Raw genomic sequence first — 14,047 nt, forward strand, 5'->3', positions numbered from 1 at the left:
GAGTTGAAAATGTATTATTGCCAGGAAAAGAGGAACCCGTCCTGAGTTTGCCCCTAGTGTATGAGTATACACAGTGCATTTCTAATCTAAAATCACGCCCCAAAGGACCTAAAACATACAGTTAGGTATTAGTTTTTCTAAGTATGTTAGTCGATCAACAACAGGAAAAATACAAATATATTAAATAGCTCCTTAACAAGTATGTGCATACCACATTGGAAAATACCATCTACTGTAAGCCACAGCTCCAGGTTCTAAAATTAAGTAACGCTGTTTCATGCAATAAAGCACTGACATGCTATGGATATAAGTATTTCAGAATAAAACATAAAAACATGGAGACCTAGTTTGACGTTCAGGAGTTAAACCATCAAATGTACAAGTTCAGTGAATAGTCTTGGTCTCTATGGGCCATATGTATCAAGCAAATTCACATTCGCAAAGGCCGAAATTCGCAGAATTTCGCCCTTTGCGAATGCAAATTTGCTAAATGGTATGTATAAAGCAAAATCTGTTGCAAAACAAGGAATCGCTAAATTTGCGATTCCTTATTTTGCAATTGCATTTAAGGAATCACAAATTTTGTGATTCCTTAAATGCAATGTATGAAGCAAAAAAAATTGCAAAATGTCCTTGAGGAATCGCAGATTGGTGGTAAGTTGCGAATTCCTTGAAAAATGCACATTTTTGTATTTTTCAAAGTGCCATGTGACGCACATAAATGCCCTTAGGGCATGTATGTGCGCCACATGTGCACCCATGCATATTTCAGAGGTGCAACAGGGTGTCCTTTGGACACCCCTGCACCCTTGAAATTATTCTCAATTTGCGATTAGCAAATTGCGAATCGCAAATTGAGAATAACTTCCCATACATTCCTATGGGCCTCCTGGCCCATAGAAACGAATGGGAAAGTATTCCTTAATTGCGATTCACAATTTGCTAATCGCAATTAAGGAATTTTAGGAAATCGCTAAAAAAATGCGACTTTGTACATACATACCTATTTGCGATTCTCAAATAGCGATTTCTTAAAAATCGCTATTTGAGAATCGCAAATCAGGCTGTTGATACATATGGCCTTATGTGTCCCCAGGTAGGAAAGTTTAAATGGTGGGGCAGGTCTTTCCATGCCAGGTCTGGCGGATGGCCTAAGGGTGGTTATACACTGTAAAAGGTAAGTGGTTTTGCCTGCCCCCTGAACATGGATTGACTCTCACCAATAAAGGACTGCGACGAGGAAGTGGGATGAGCTGGTATTGCTCAGACACATTCTGCAACATTACATGACTGAAAATGCAGCTGAATGTGCCTCTGAGTAATGGTAAAGTGCGGTCCCCCAGTGTATTATGCGCCTCCGGCAATGCTGGTTCCGAGGACTGTTTTTATGATTCACACGCAAAAAAAAATAAACAACGTCTGTGGATCCTAGATAATCTAATCTTTACTGAAAGAAAATTTCCTGGTGTGAAATAAAAAGCGAAAGCCCCAGCTGTGCCGAATTACTGCTCTTTTCTATCCTGAGCCTAGGGCCCACTTAGAAGGCTCTGAAACGGTTCCATAGCACTCCCATGCTCCTGATGCCTAGATGACAGATTTGTTCCACCAGTGATCATTCAGCATTTCATAGACACCAGGAGAATTCAATTTACCTTAGATGGAGCTCCAGCTGCGAGTAGAGGAAATGAACAAGCGCTCTCCTCGCCACCGCTTCTGCGTGGCAGTCGTTGACCACGAGCCCCTGGTCGTTAAGGTATTCGCCATTTATACACTTGGTGCCCGACGACAAAGCAATTACTTGCGCTTGCCTAAGGTCCAAACCTGTGTAAAGAAAAGATGGACAAATGTAACCATAAAGAAATGCCTTGGATATAGTAGGGATTTGCGAATTGATATAGTCTTGCATTTACCATCACAGTGCACGCTGTGGCAGTTGATCATAGTAATGTCCTTGTATTGACCAAATTGCCTTCCGCTGCTGCCAGTTTGGGTATTAGCGCTATTTGTCCGACGATGGATCTATGGTGTACTGTTGCAGCGCACACGTACTACAGTAATTCCTACATAGAATAGCCTCCTACAAAGTTTACTTGTCCAATCAATAAGAACATTGCGAGAGAACCACTGCTGTAAGAGGCCATAAACATCTCGCATTGCGCCGCTCAACGACTTCTTGCTTTACGAGATACCGGTTGAAGAGGGCACCAGGGGAAAAAAAATGATATCCAATAATCTTTGGGCCATAAATTTTACTAAAAAAGAAAATAAATTCTACTATGCCATCTTCATTAGAGATATTCAAAGTTAACATAGATAATACACTTACATAGGGATTACTATGCATCTATATAGTGGTACCCCTGGGATACATTCTTATTTCATGTGTTGCCAAATGTAAAGTGTCTTTTGAGGGGATTGTAATTGTATCCTGGAGTGAGACGGCCTTTTCCAAAGGGTGCTGTAGGCTTCCTCTCTTCCTGACACTGTAAACTCCACCCTACTGTAGCAGGATTTTCAGGCCGTTGAGGCGATTGTGTGACAACTCAAAGGGCTTAACTGTGCTTTGGCCTGGAGTGTATAACAACCTCTGAATCTCAGAATTCAAGGTTGGGTGGTTCAGATGAGCTGACAAGGGACAGGACTCCTCGCGCAAGCTGACATTTGCGCCTTGTTCACACTTTTTGAAAATGCAGCGGCCGCTCTAAAGCCTGCGGCTCAAAGGAGGCGAGCGGTGTTGAGGATGCTAAACCCATCTCCAGTCGTTTTTTGCATTAACTCGTGCCACAGTTTGGCTAAATTGAAATAGCCATGCAATTTTGCATTGTATAACATTGTAAACATTCGAAAAATTCGCCCATGGCTTTCAGTAGGTAATCACCAACTGTATGTCATGCATGCAAGTTGGAGGCTGCTATGAAAATATGTGATAGCAGAAGCGATCAAAGATTAGCTGTAGGTTTCAGGCATCCATATGTTCTATAACAAGACAATGATACCCTGGGCTAAACGCCCCTAGCCTGAAGTATGCAGTCTGCATGCTGTTCTCTGCTTGCATTGTTCCTGCTTCAGTTGACTTTGCCTGTTTGTGCGGATCCCTTACTGTTGCCTGTTGTAGGGCAAGGAGAGGTGGTGGCTGATGCCTGCCACTGCATTGATTTTTGTTCTGTAATAAATTTAATAGCAAGGGTCACATTTAGTTATGTAATACATTGTAGTGTTAAGAGCAGCATAACCCAGGATCCACTCGTGTATACCTGATCTAGGGAATATTTTTTCGAGAAATGTGAGACACTTCCACCAGCACGTAAATTAGCAAAATATAAGTTTACGCAGCCAGACATAATTGGAAAAAAAAGAGTGGTGCTGGGCTCTTTTTCTGGATATGGTTTGCTGTTTCACTCAATAAAGCCAAAGTTGCTCAAGGCGTGATTCTCCCCAAAATAACCACTTCTCTGCTAAATGGGCAGAAAGGTACAATGAACGCGATATAGTATTTTTCATCTTTGAACAACTTTTATGAATATCCTTGGCCATTAGCTTGATTTTCTAAAATATTCTCACCATGCTGCCAGTTGTCTTGTGTTTATCAAATGCTTGTTTTTATCGAATGTGATTTAGGAGACAGAGAATGCCGTTTTGCACAAGGCCACATGACAAATGGGGCGGGGGAACGTACTTGCTGGTAGGATCCTGAAAAGCTGTGGAAAAAAAGGAGGAAAATAAGTATTCCTTCCTTTTCATTTAGTGTGGGCAACTTCGGGTAAAAGGACTATCCGTAACGGAGGCATTCTTTTCAAGCAAGCATTAACAATGTGAAAACGGCAGGCTTTGTAATCTTGTGGTGCATACGGTAACGAGCATGGAGAGGACCTGGGTGGGGCAAGGAACCGAGGAATATTGAGGTGTGAGTCTATTTCAAAGCTGCACTGAATATCCTTCTCTTTCAGCATGCCATTGACGAATTACTAATGTAGCATCAGTGGGCGTTTCAAAGGGCATTATCATAAGATAACAGCTCACTCCAAGTTATTTATGTTGAGCTGAACCTGCAGAAGCATAAAGCAGGTGCAGGCTCAATTATCTCAATCATCTGCACCTCTAGATGGTTATGTAGTGTTATTTGAATATGCTAGAAGAGAAAAAGTCATTTTTTTATCTTAAATTTAAAAGAAGTAGGTAAACTGTGTTCTTTTGCCTAATATTCTGGCTAAGAACTGCCAATTGTCAGGGTATGTGATGTGACACTGTAAAATGTGCTTTCGAATGAGTTACATAACAACAGCCGGAGTTGCCACGTCCTGATTGGCTGGAGGAGTATTATTTAGAACTACAGAAAGCATGCCTTTATCATTAGTTAGTACACTCATTTGGGTGAACTGACTTGTCAGCAGGTTTGCCTCAAAATCAGATTTCATGTCCTAAGATCGTTTTGCAACAGTACGGCAAATGACCACATAATTTGGCTTTACTTACAGCATAATTTAGTCAATGCTGCTGCATAAGTTGGTCCTCACCTAATGCAGAATTCCAGCGGCCCTGGCAATAATCATGTTTGTTGTTCGAGGACCAGTTAGACAGCGTTTCCTGGTTTGATGTCCGAGAAAGCAGGACTTTGAAGGAACGAGCTCACCGTGCTCTATAAAACTGTAAATAAATAAATAACTATGGAATACGGAATCTCGGAGGCTAATCAAAGCCAGGCAGAATTCACACAGCTAGATCCTGCATCTTGCCCAAATTATTTTTCTAGATTTTTTTTAAAATGCACACTCACCTCAATATAAGTATGCAAGTAAATCTATGATAATTATTGATTTATTAATACATACTTCTTTTTGTATCCCAGCGTCAGCAGGTTGTTTGCAAACAGACTGTCTGCATGTTTAACATAAAGTGAAATATGCCTTTCGAATATTTCCCCCTGTATCCTGTCCACAAAAAAAGTCCACTCACACAAGTGAGGAGAGAAGGAAAGAGAGAGAATAGATGGATAGAAAGGGAGAGCTTGCATGAGGGAATGAAAGGAGTGAGGCTGGTTTGACCATTTTTGCCAAGGTTGCTTTTCGTTCCCTAGTCGGCCCTCCACTTCCACTGCGATTTAGGAAAAATCTGAATCTGTCATTTGTATGAACAGGTAGCACTATTATGCACTTATGTTGTACTTAAGTGCACAGCAGATTTTGGGAATCCAACTTTGATTCAGTATTTCCCAAATATATGGTTTCCTGCTCATTCTTCGAGGTTAAAGAAAATGGATTACATATTAACTGAATGCAACCCCACCGTGCTTTTCGGGTGATGTGCCTATGGTTGAGCTGAAAGAAATTTGTAATGTACATTACTGCTTATAAAATCAATTTCTGACTTGACCAAGAGTGCCAAAGAATTTTGTCAGTCAGTTTCCTTAGAAATTCCTAATAGGAGGTCTTGTACATTAGTTGCATAGGACACACTCAGACTGCTTTAATGCCATAGACTGAGTTCCCATTTGGACTGGCAATGAGCCTTGGCTGGGGCACAACTCAACTGATTTAGTGCATCTATGAACAGCAGGCACTGGGAAAGGTGACAACGCTTTAGGTAGCACTCACCCAGACTGCTTTAATAGTGTAGTGTGTCATTTGCTCTGGGTATATAAAACCCATTGTCCCAAATATGCACTAGCTGCCTGTGAGGATTCGGATCTCATACAGCCCATAAGGCATTGCATGGTCTCAACAGCTTTAAAAACAAGCCACTTTCCAGATCCTAATACACACGCCCCTTAAATCCTCAAAGACAGATAGTCGCACAGTCAAGGTTGTTTCACACAATATTTGGTGGTTGTTCTGAAATGGAGGTTTCATGGCCCTATGAAAAGTGTACTGCTTTTATGATTGTCATACTTTGTTCTGGCAGGGGAACTATGTCTTGTGTTTTTCATTTCTGTGTTAGGGGTCCCTGTTGAAGCTGATCTTAGTACTTGGGGAGAATTAGCTGTAAAAATGAAATATGAGGAAGATCTTCAGAAAGGTGTGCTTCACGCAGTGGCTAAAATGTGCAAGTGGTTGCAGGTGGAAGGCTCCAGCACTCATTTTTGGGCACCAGGAGTTCTTTTTCAAATTTTGCTCCAGAGTAAAAAAGAGAAGGACAAAAAAGGGTGGTAGGAAAGAGGGACAGAAAAATAGGGGGCATAATAAAAGGCGAAGAAGGGATGAAAGAGTGAAATTGAGAGGCAGGCAATGAGGGTGGTGCACGAATGAGGCAGGAAGTGGAATCTAGACTAGGCATCCTTGGCAACACAGGCATTCAGCAGCAGCACTTGCGGTGGCTTCATAAGTAAAACCTTGGGCCCGCTCTTATATTTTTTTTATTTAAGCACTGCTGTCAACCTTCTCTTCTTTAAGGATAAACCAGCACACGGGCACTCGAAAATGTCCTTGCATAATTGCAGGCCACTAACCAGAAATCATAGACTGAGCCACTTATTTCAATTCAATTCAATCCACCAGTGTCAAAACAAAGGTCTGCTCAATGAACTGCTTAGTCAAAAGTGTTCTACACAGTGATGGTTTTCAGTCGTCGGAAAAAATCTCTGCACAAACTATGCAACCCTTACTTTTCTGTCATACTACCAGCAATTACAGAGCTCAGTCTATCATGGCGCTAAAAAAGGTATGCAAAAATGACTAAACCGTATTTTGGGCCATATTTATCATTATTTCATGCAACGCAACCCAGCAAGACACGTTGCTGCACTGCATGAAAGGGAGTGGGCAGGAATGCATATCTATTTAGATATGGTGCATCCCTGCTATCTGCCTGTGTGGGCGCACAAACTGTTACGTAATGTCAACCCAGGCACCAATGCACCATGGTGCAAAGGTGCCGGCATTGCAGACAGGATTTTTTTTGTGCCCTTCCTGCACAAAAACAAACCTCTGAGGCGTTTTCTTCTTTCTAGGTGGACTGCAGAATACAGGCAATCAATCAATCAATCAACACAATTTGTATAGCGCGCTACTCACCCAGTAGGGTCTCAAGGCGCTGGGGGGAGGGGTTCGTTACTGCTCGAAAAGCCAGGTCTTGAGTTGTTTCCTGAAGGAGAGGTGGTCATGGGTCAGCCGTAGGTGGATGGGGAGGGAGTTCCATGTCTTGGCCGCCAGGTAGGAGAAGGATCTTCCTCCAGCGGTGGCTCTGCAAATGCGTGGCACGGCGGCGAGGGCGAGGCTGGCCGATCGTAGCTGGCGGGTGGGTGTGTAGAAGGTGAGGGGGCTGTTGAGGTACTTCGGGCCCATGTCGTGGAGAGCCTTGTGTGCGTGAGTGAGGAGTCTGAACGTGATCCTCTTGTTGACGGGGTGCCAGTGCAGGTCTCTCAGGTGGGTAGAGATGTGGCTGCGGCGAGGGATGTCCAGGATGAGTCGTGCGGAGGCGTTCTGAATGCGCTGGAGTCTTTTCTGTAGTTTGGCAGTGGTTCCCGCGTAGAGGGTGTTCCCGTAGTCCAGTCGGCTGGTGACGAGTGCCTGGGTGACTGTCTTCCTGGTTTCGGTGGGGATCCATCGGAAGGTCTTGCGGAGCATGCGCAGGGTGTTGAAGTACGATGACGATACAGCGTTGACTTGTCTGGTCATCGAGAGGGAGGAGTCCAGGATGAAGCCCAGGTTTCGTGCGTGGTCCGTTGGCTTGGGGGTGGTGCCCAGGGCAGGGGACCACCAGGAGTCGTCCCAGGCGGAGGGTGATGATCCCAGGATGAGGACTTCCGTCTTGTCTGAGTTAAGTTTCAGGCGGCTGTTCTTCATCCACTCGGCGACGTCTTTCATCCCTTCGTGTAGGCTGGCTCTGGCGGTGGCGGGGTCGTTTGTGAGGGAGAGGATCAGCTGGGTGTCGTCGGGGTAGGAGATGATGTTAAGGTTGTGTTGGTGTGTGATGGCTGCGAGGGGGCTCATGTAGACGTTGAAGAGGGTGGGGCTGAGTGAGGATCCTTGTGGTACGCCGCAGATGATTTCGGTGGCCGTGGATCTGAACGGGGGAGGCGGACTCTCTGGGTTCTTCCGGCGAGTAACGAGATGATCCACTCCAGTGCCTTCTCTTGGATTCCGATGTTGCTGAGGCGCTGTACTAGGGTGTGGTGGCAGACAGTGTTGAATGCTGCAGAGAGGTCCAGGAGGATGAGGGCCGCTGTTTCCCTGTTGTCGAGCAGGGACCTGATGTCGTCGGTGGCTGCGATGTGGGCGGTCTCGCTGCTGTGGTTGGCTCGGAAGCCGGACTGCGAAGGGTCGAGGGATCTGTTTGTCTCGAGGAAGGCGGCGAGCTGTTTGTTGACGGTCTTCTCGATGACTTTGGCAGGAAAGGGGAGGAGCGAGATGGGGCGGAAGTTCTTGAGGTCGGTGGGGTCCGCTGTGGTTTCGTCAGGAGAGCGGTGAGCTCGGCGTGCTTCCAGCTCTCCGGGAAGGTGGCGGTGTTGAAGGAGAGGTTGATGATGTCCCGGAGTTGGGTGCGATGATGGAGTCGGCCTTGTTGAAGACGTGGTGGGAGCAGGGGTCGGTTGGTGATCCGGAGTGGATGGTGTTCATCGTGCGGGTGGTGTCTTCGGTGCTGACCGGGGTCCAGTTGCGGAGGGTGGTGGTGGGGGGCGTTGGTTCGGTGGTTGGGTGCATGGTCTGTACGCCGAAGCTGTTGTGTATGTCGGCGATCTTGCGGTGGAAGAAGGTGGCGACTGAGTCGCAGAGGTCTTGCGAGGGTGTGATGTCGTTGATTCCGGCGTTGGGGTTGGAGAACTCTTTGACGATGCTGAAGAGTTCCTTGCTGTTGTGGGTGTTGTTGTCCTGTCGTTCTTTGAATGTTGTCCTTTTGGTGGTGCGGATCAGCTGGTGGTGTTTGCAGGTGGCGTTCTTGAGGGCAGTCATGTTTTCTGTGGTCTGGTCGTGGCACCAGGCTTTTTCAAGGGTGCGGCAGTTTTTCTTGGATGTTTTGAGTTCGTCGGTGAACCAGGAGGCTTTCTTGCTGCCGGGTCTGCTGGGAGGGTTCTTCAGTGGTGCGAGGTCGTCGGCGCAGTTGGTGAGTCACTGTGTGAAGGTGCGGGCTGCTTCGTTGGGGTCCGTTGCGCTGGCGGGAGGGTTCTGGCTGAGGGAGGTGGTGAGCTGGTCGGCGGTGATCTTTCTCCAGCTTCTGCGAGGAAACTGTTGCGGGTGGTGGTGGGTCGTGGTTCTTCTGAAGCTGAAGTGGACGCAGTTGTGATCCTTCCAATGAAGTCCGGTGGAGTGGCTGAAGGAGATGTGCTTGCTGGAGGAGAAGACGGGGTCAAGCGTGTGGCCGGCGTAGTGGGTGGGGGTGTCCACCAGTTGCTTGAGTCCGAGGTTGGCGAGGTTATCCAGCAGGGTGGTGGTGTTGCAGTCCTTGTTGTTCTCCAGGTGGAAGTTGAGGTCCCCTAGGAGGATGTAGTCAGCGGAGGGGAGGGCGTGCGGGCTGATGAAGTCTGCGATGTCTTCGCTGAATTGTGTGCGTGGTCCTGGGGGTCTGTAGATGAGGGTGCCTCTGAGGGTGGTCTTGGGGTCGGTGTGTATCTGGAAGTGGAGGTGCTCGGCGGCGGTAAAGGTGTCGTCGGAGTTGGTCGTGATGCGGATGGTGTTCCTGTGGACGATGACGATGCCTCCTCCGGTCTGGTTGACGTGGTCCCTTCGGGTGATCTTGTATCCGTCCGGGATGGCTATGGCGATGTCGGGCGCTGAGGAGGCGTTCATCCAGGTTTCCGTGGGGAAGGTGACGTCTGGTGATGTTGTGTCGAGCAGGTTCCAGAGTTCGACGGCGTGTCTGTGGATGGAGCGGGTGTTGAGCAGGATGCACTTGAGGTGGTTGTTGCCCGTGCCTTGCCTTTTGGGTGCGGCGCAGGTCCGGAGGCAGGTGAACTTGCAGGGGGATGGGTACGGCGGCACAGAGAGGGGGTAAAGAAAGAAACAAGGGGGACAAGAATCAGGCCAACGAACTCACCGGGAGCAACACGGGGTACAGAAGAAATAAGGGGGCAGTCAAGGTACAGACAACAGTCACACAAGACGAGTGCAACCACGGGATACAAAATAAAGAAGGGGGTAGACAGACAACACAGTCACTGAAGCGAGAGCAGACCTGACTGCAGGGCAGCTGGTCACAGGGGGGCAGCGGCGACGCACAAGGGGGTCTGCGCAGTGGCAGAGGGAGCGACCTGCCTTGTCACAGGGTCAAGCACACCTAGAAAGAGGAAAAGCAAGGAGAAATAAAGATATTTCTCATTGTTAAACCTCCCCTGAGGAGGCATATCATGTTGACACATTCCCAGGTTAACCATTCTTGGTAAATCTGGAAATGCGCCAAAATTCATAGGGTGGATGGTGCGGGAACTCCCCCACTCCACCCATAGAACACCCCCAGGGGCAGAGGAGCATGGCAGCAATTTGCTCCACCTTGCGTTACTCCAGTTTTACCAAGCTACGCAGGGCTACGCAAGGTGGCCTTGCGTGGCTTTGCCAAGCTTATCTAGGTTTTGCATCGGCGTTGAGTTACCTTGCTTGGCGCACGCGCGACGCAACACTTTGAGAAATATGGCCTGAATTTCTCAAATTCATGCGAACCCAATTGATATTTAAAGTTTTAGGGCGTTGTTTTTAACACTCACCTCATTTTTAGCTACGTGCAGAAAATACAAAATTTTAAGGAGATGCAAAAAGATAAATGCAAACGTCGAGCCACGCGCCGCCACCCGCTTCCCCATCTGATATCCGGAAAATGGACACTTCAATGATGCTCTTTAAACAGAATAGAAAGGGAGGAAACAATTGCCGCCTGCGTTTAAACTGTCAAGATATATCAAGAGCAAATGGGAAAATAGTGTTTAAATATCAGCCCCTCATCTTTTTCACATTGATAATGCGATTTGTGCATGTGCGAGGGGCTTTGGAAATGGAAGCGAATAAATGGGACGGGTGACAGCCGCGCTCTATTGTTTCCGGTAATTTCGGTGCGCGGTAAATGGATGCACATAGCTGTTAATTATTTCTAAAACATGCCTGAGCAGAAAATCTATTAGCGTCTGAATAAAAAGGGGGGACGATTTCTCAGAGCAGACTCCCTTTCTCCTGCTATCAAGTGAGAAAATGTTTCGGAGCAAATAGCTTTTGTCAAGCTATTGTTTCCGTTTCCCTCGACCTGTCTCTAAATAGCCCGCTGTGGTGGCCAAAGGCATCATGTGTTGTGTTAGTTCGTTGGGTTAATCAGAAGCAGGGCTTTAAGTGGGCCGGGTCCTGCCAGTGCTCTGTACCGGCAGTTCTGAAAAGTAAGTGCCGAGACCGGGCTCTCCATTTTTGGCCTCATCCTCAGCGTGAAAAAAAAAATCTTAATTCTGCAGAATTAACACCCTTCACGGCCATTGATGTAACTTCAAAAATACTCGTTATGTTCCTTTCACAGTCTCACCATGTCACAACTGAAGCATTTTCAATTATATGTACAACGAAGTCATAGTTGTTGCTTATTTATCTTATGCAACTAACAAGCATTGTCAAAGCCAATAGTCCTGGCTTGTTGTAGCTGTAATGTTACTTGTTGTATTATATATCTGCAGGCAATGACAGAAGCAACAACATACTAGTGGGGCGGCACACTATGCTAAGCACAGATTTTTAGCTTGCGTGCTTTAAGCCAGGCTCTAAATTACAGTGGTCACGTCCCTTTGAGAGACACCCCCAGTTTTTTCATCCCACTTAAACCCTTGATCAGAAGCATGGCTGTATACGTAGCATCTCTAGTGGTCGGGGTCAATTATAAAGAGGGCACAGTATTGTAAGGTTGCCATATTTCCACGTCACTACCATATTGCCTATCGGTGTTCACCGTGGGTTTAGGAGGACTGGATCCATGCAAGGTTTTATTGAAAATCTGTTACGCCTTAAATTTATGAATGGGTAAAGTTAGGAGGTCTGTAGACTCAAAACATTTTTAATTTGGAGATTTTCGTATAATGCATAGCTCCTACACAAAATGAAGGGCAGAGTCAGTGGTGACGACAGGGCAGTGGGAGGACTGGTGCTGCCCAGCAGCAGTCTCTTGTATCCCCTGCTATGAGCCCCTGAGTTAGCAACACGACGTTTCCCAGATGTTCGGTCCTCCTGTACCCCGGCTTCAGCCTATAAGGCTCCCAAGGCTTCCTAAAGCAAAACATGTTTACAGGGGTGTGGATGACCGGGGGGGGGGCGGAGGGGTCCTTTTTTTTATAAAGGTGAAGACATTGCCCTTGACTCACTTAGGCCTTCTCTGACAGCAATGTTCTCCTGGATGCATCAGATTCAGTTGTAATGATGACAAGACGGAAATACTCTTCTTTGGTACACCAGCACCTACTAATTAGTCAGCTAGTTGGCCAGAGGAACTCCTTTTCCGGCTTTTCAATCTGAGGTGGTTCAGAATTTAGGAGTTTATTTATTAAAAAAGTTTTGTATAGCGCAAACATGACCCTAAAGTGCATCTAGAGAGTTAAATTTGACAACTGATAATCATTCCAGCTGCAAGTTAGATCTGTGGTTGGAACCTGTTTTGGACTCCTCCGTGCACTGAAAATGTTTCTGTGTTCTTGTCTGATCCAGACAGAAAAACTGCGATTCAGGCCCTCATTACCTCTCAGTTTGACTATGCCAATGTTTTGTAACTCGAACTGCCGGACTACGTCATTCACAGATCACAGGTGGTTCAAAATGCAGTGGTATGATTAATACTTAATCTTCTGCAGAGAGCGTGTGTCTCAAATCACATTTATACTTTGTATTGGCTCCCCATAAGGAAACTAATTTTGTTTAAGACTCTGGTGCTGATTTACCGAGCTCCACGCCAGATTAGCCCAAATTCACTTGCCCACCAGAATCCATTTCTATTGCTCTGCCAGAAACCTTTGGTCCTCAAATAGGGCCTTAGCCAAGGTACCAAGAATTCTTCGGGCTAGGGCCGGGGTGCGCTTTTTCTCCTTTTTTGGTCCATCCGAAAGGAATTAACTTCTCTTGCACCTTGGGCTGGTGAGCTTGGAGCAATTTGTCAAAAAGAAGCTGAAAACATAACTTTCCACTCAGACTTAACCCGAATTACTAGAGGTCCTAGCAGGTATGTTTAACCATTTAGCATCAACGACAGACGGATAACACTAGAGACTGTGTGAAGATTATCCAACAACTACAACGCTGTTTGTCGCAAGTGCTATGCAAAGCACTGAACAAATAGCAATACAACGTGATACAATATTTTAGCCAGTTTTAAATAATCTTAAAAAACTGTTAGACATAATTATAACCCAGAGCTCTATTGTGGCAACTAGAACCTGGATTTATTAACTCTCCCTTCCTTTGACTACAGGGAAAAAGAAGCAAGTGTGATAAAACTGCCATAATTCAATGCACAAATTTGGCAATCACAAGTCATCCATGCAATTTGCCAGACAAATTGGGCAACCAGTTTGTTTGGGAATTATACAGCATCTCCGCATATTTGTATGAAGTGCAGTCACCTCTGACTCCCCTCTTTTGGAACCTCGCTGTGTTAGTACACTTAATGATAATGGTGGATAGATCTTAGGTTCTTTGCAGCCTTCTCACAGGCATGGACTTTGGAGAGAGACTCCCACTAGAAGCAGACAGAGAATACTTAAAATGATAAAAGATGCTGCAGGATGGATGGATTGAGTATATTTAAAGCTTTAGCAATAACTGAATATGGAAAACCATAATCCTATCAGAGAGTAGAATCGCACCTGGGATCCATGCTGAAGAACATTTCAATGAAGGCCAAAAGGATACATTGGGCCTGAAAACCTTAGTCTAATATAGATTAGAATAGAAAACCTCAGCCTAACGAGTACTCTATGGATTATCGCAGGACCAATTTCTGTGGGGATGGCAACCTGAGCCCCACACTTACGTTTAGCTTCACAAGGCCTGTCAGATGCAGTATTGACAGTTCATACCATACTCTATAGGGAAAGTTGAATATTTTCTGATCTCACCACAGTAGAAAACACAGAATACAAATGCTCAAGCTAATGGTAATCAGCAAG

At 46.0% G+C, this 14,047-nt stretch overlaps 1 protein-coding gene across 1 annotated transcript in view; it reads right to left on the bottom strand.

Annotated features, from left to right (window-relative positions):
- The window catches only part of ADARB2 (adenosine deaminase RNA specific B2 (inactive)), a 564,845-nt gene that overhangs the window by 282,203 nt on the left and 268,595 nt on the right, over nucleotides 1-14,047 (bottom strand). The window contains exon 5 of the mRNA XM_078662777.1: nucleotides 1,653-1,821. Coding sequence (XP_078518903.1) covers nucleotides 1,653-1,821 — 169 coding nt within the window. The remainder of the gene's footprint in view (nucleotides 1-1,652; nucleotides 1,822-14,047) is intronic.

The sequence above is a fragment of the Lissotriton helveticus genome, chromosome 10 (assembly GCF_964261635.1).
Source record: "Lissotriton helveticus chromosome 10, aLisHel1.1, whole genome shotgun sequence".
Classification (NCBI taxonomy): Eukaryota; Metazoa; Chordata; class Amphibia; order Caudata; family Salamandridae; genus Lissotriton; species Lissotriton helveticus.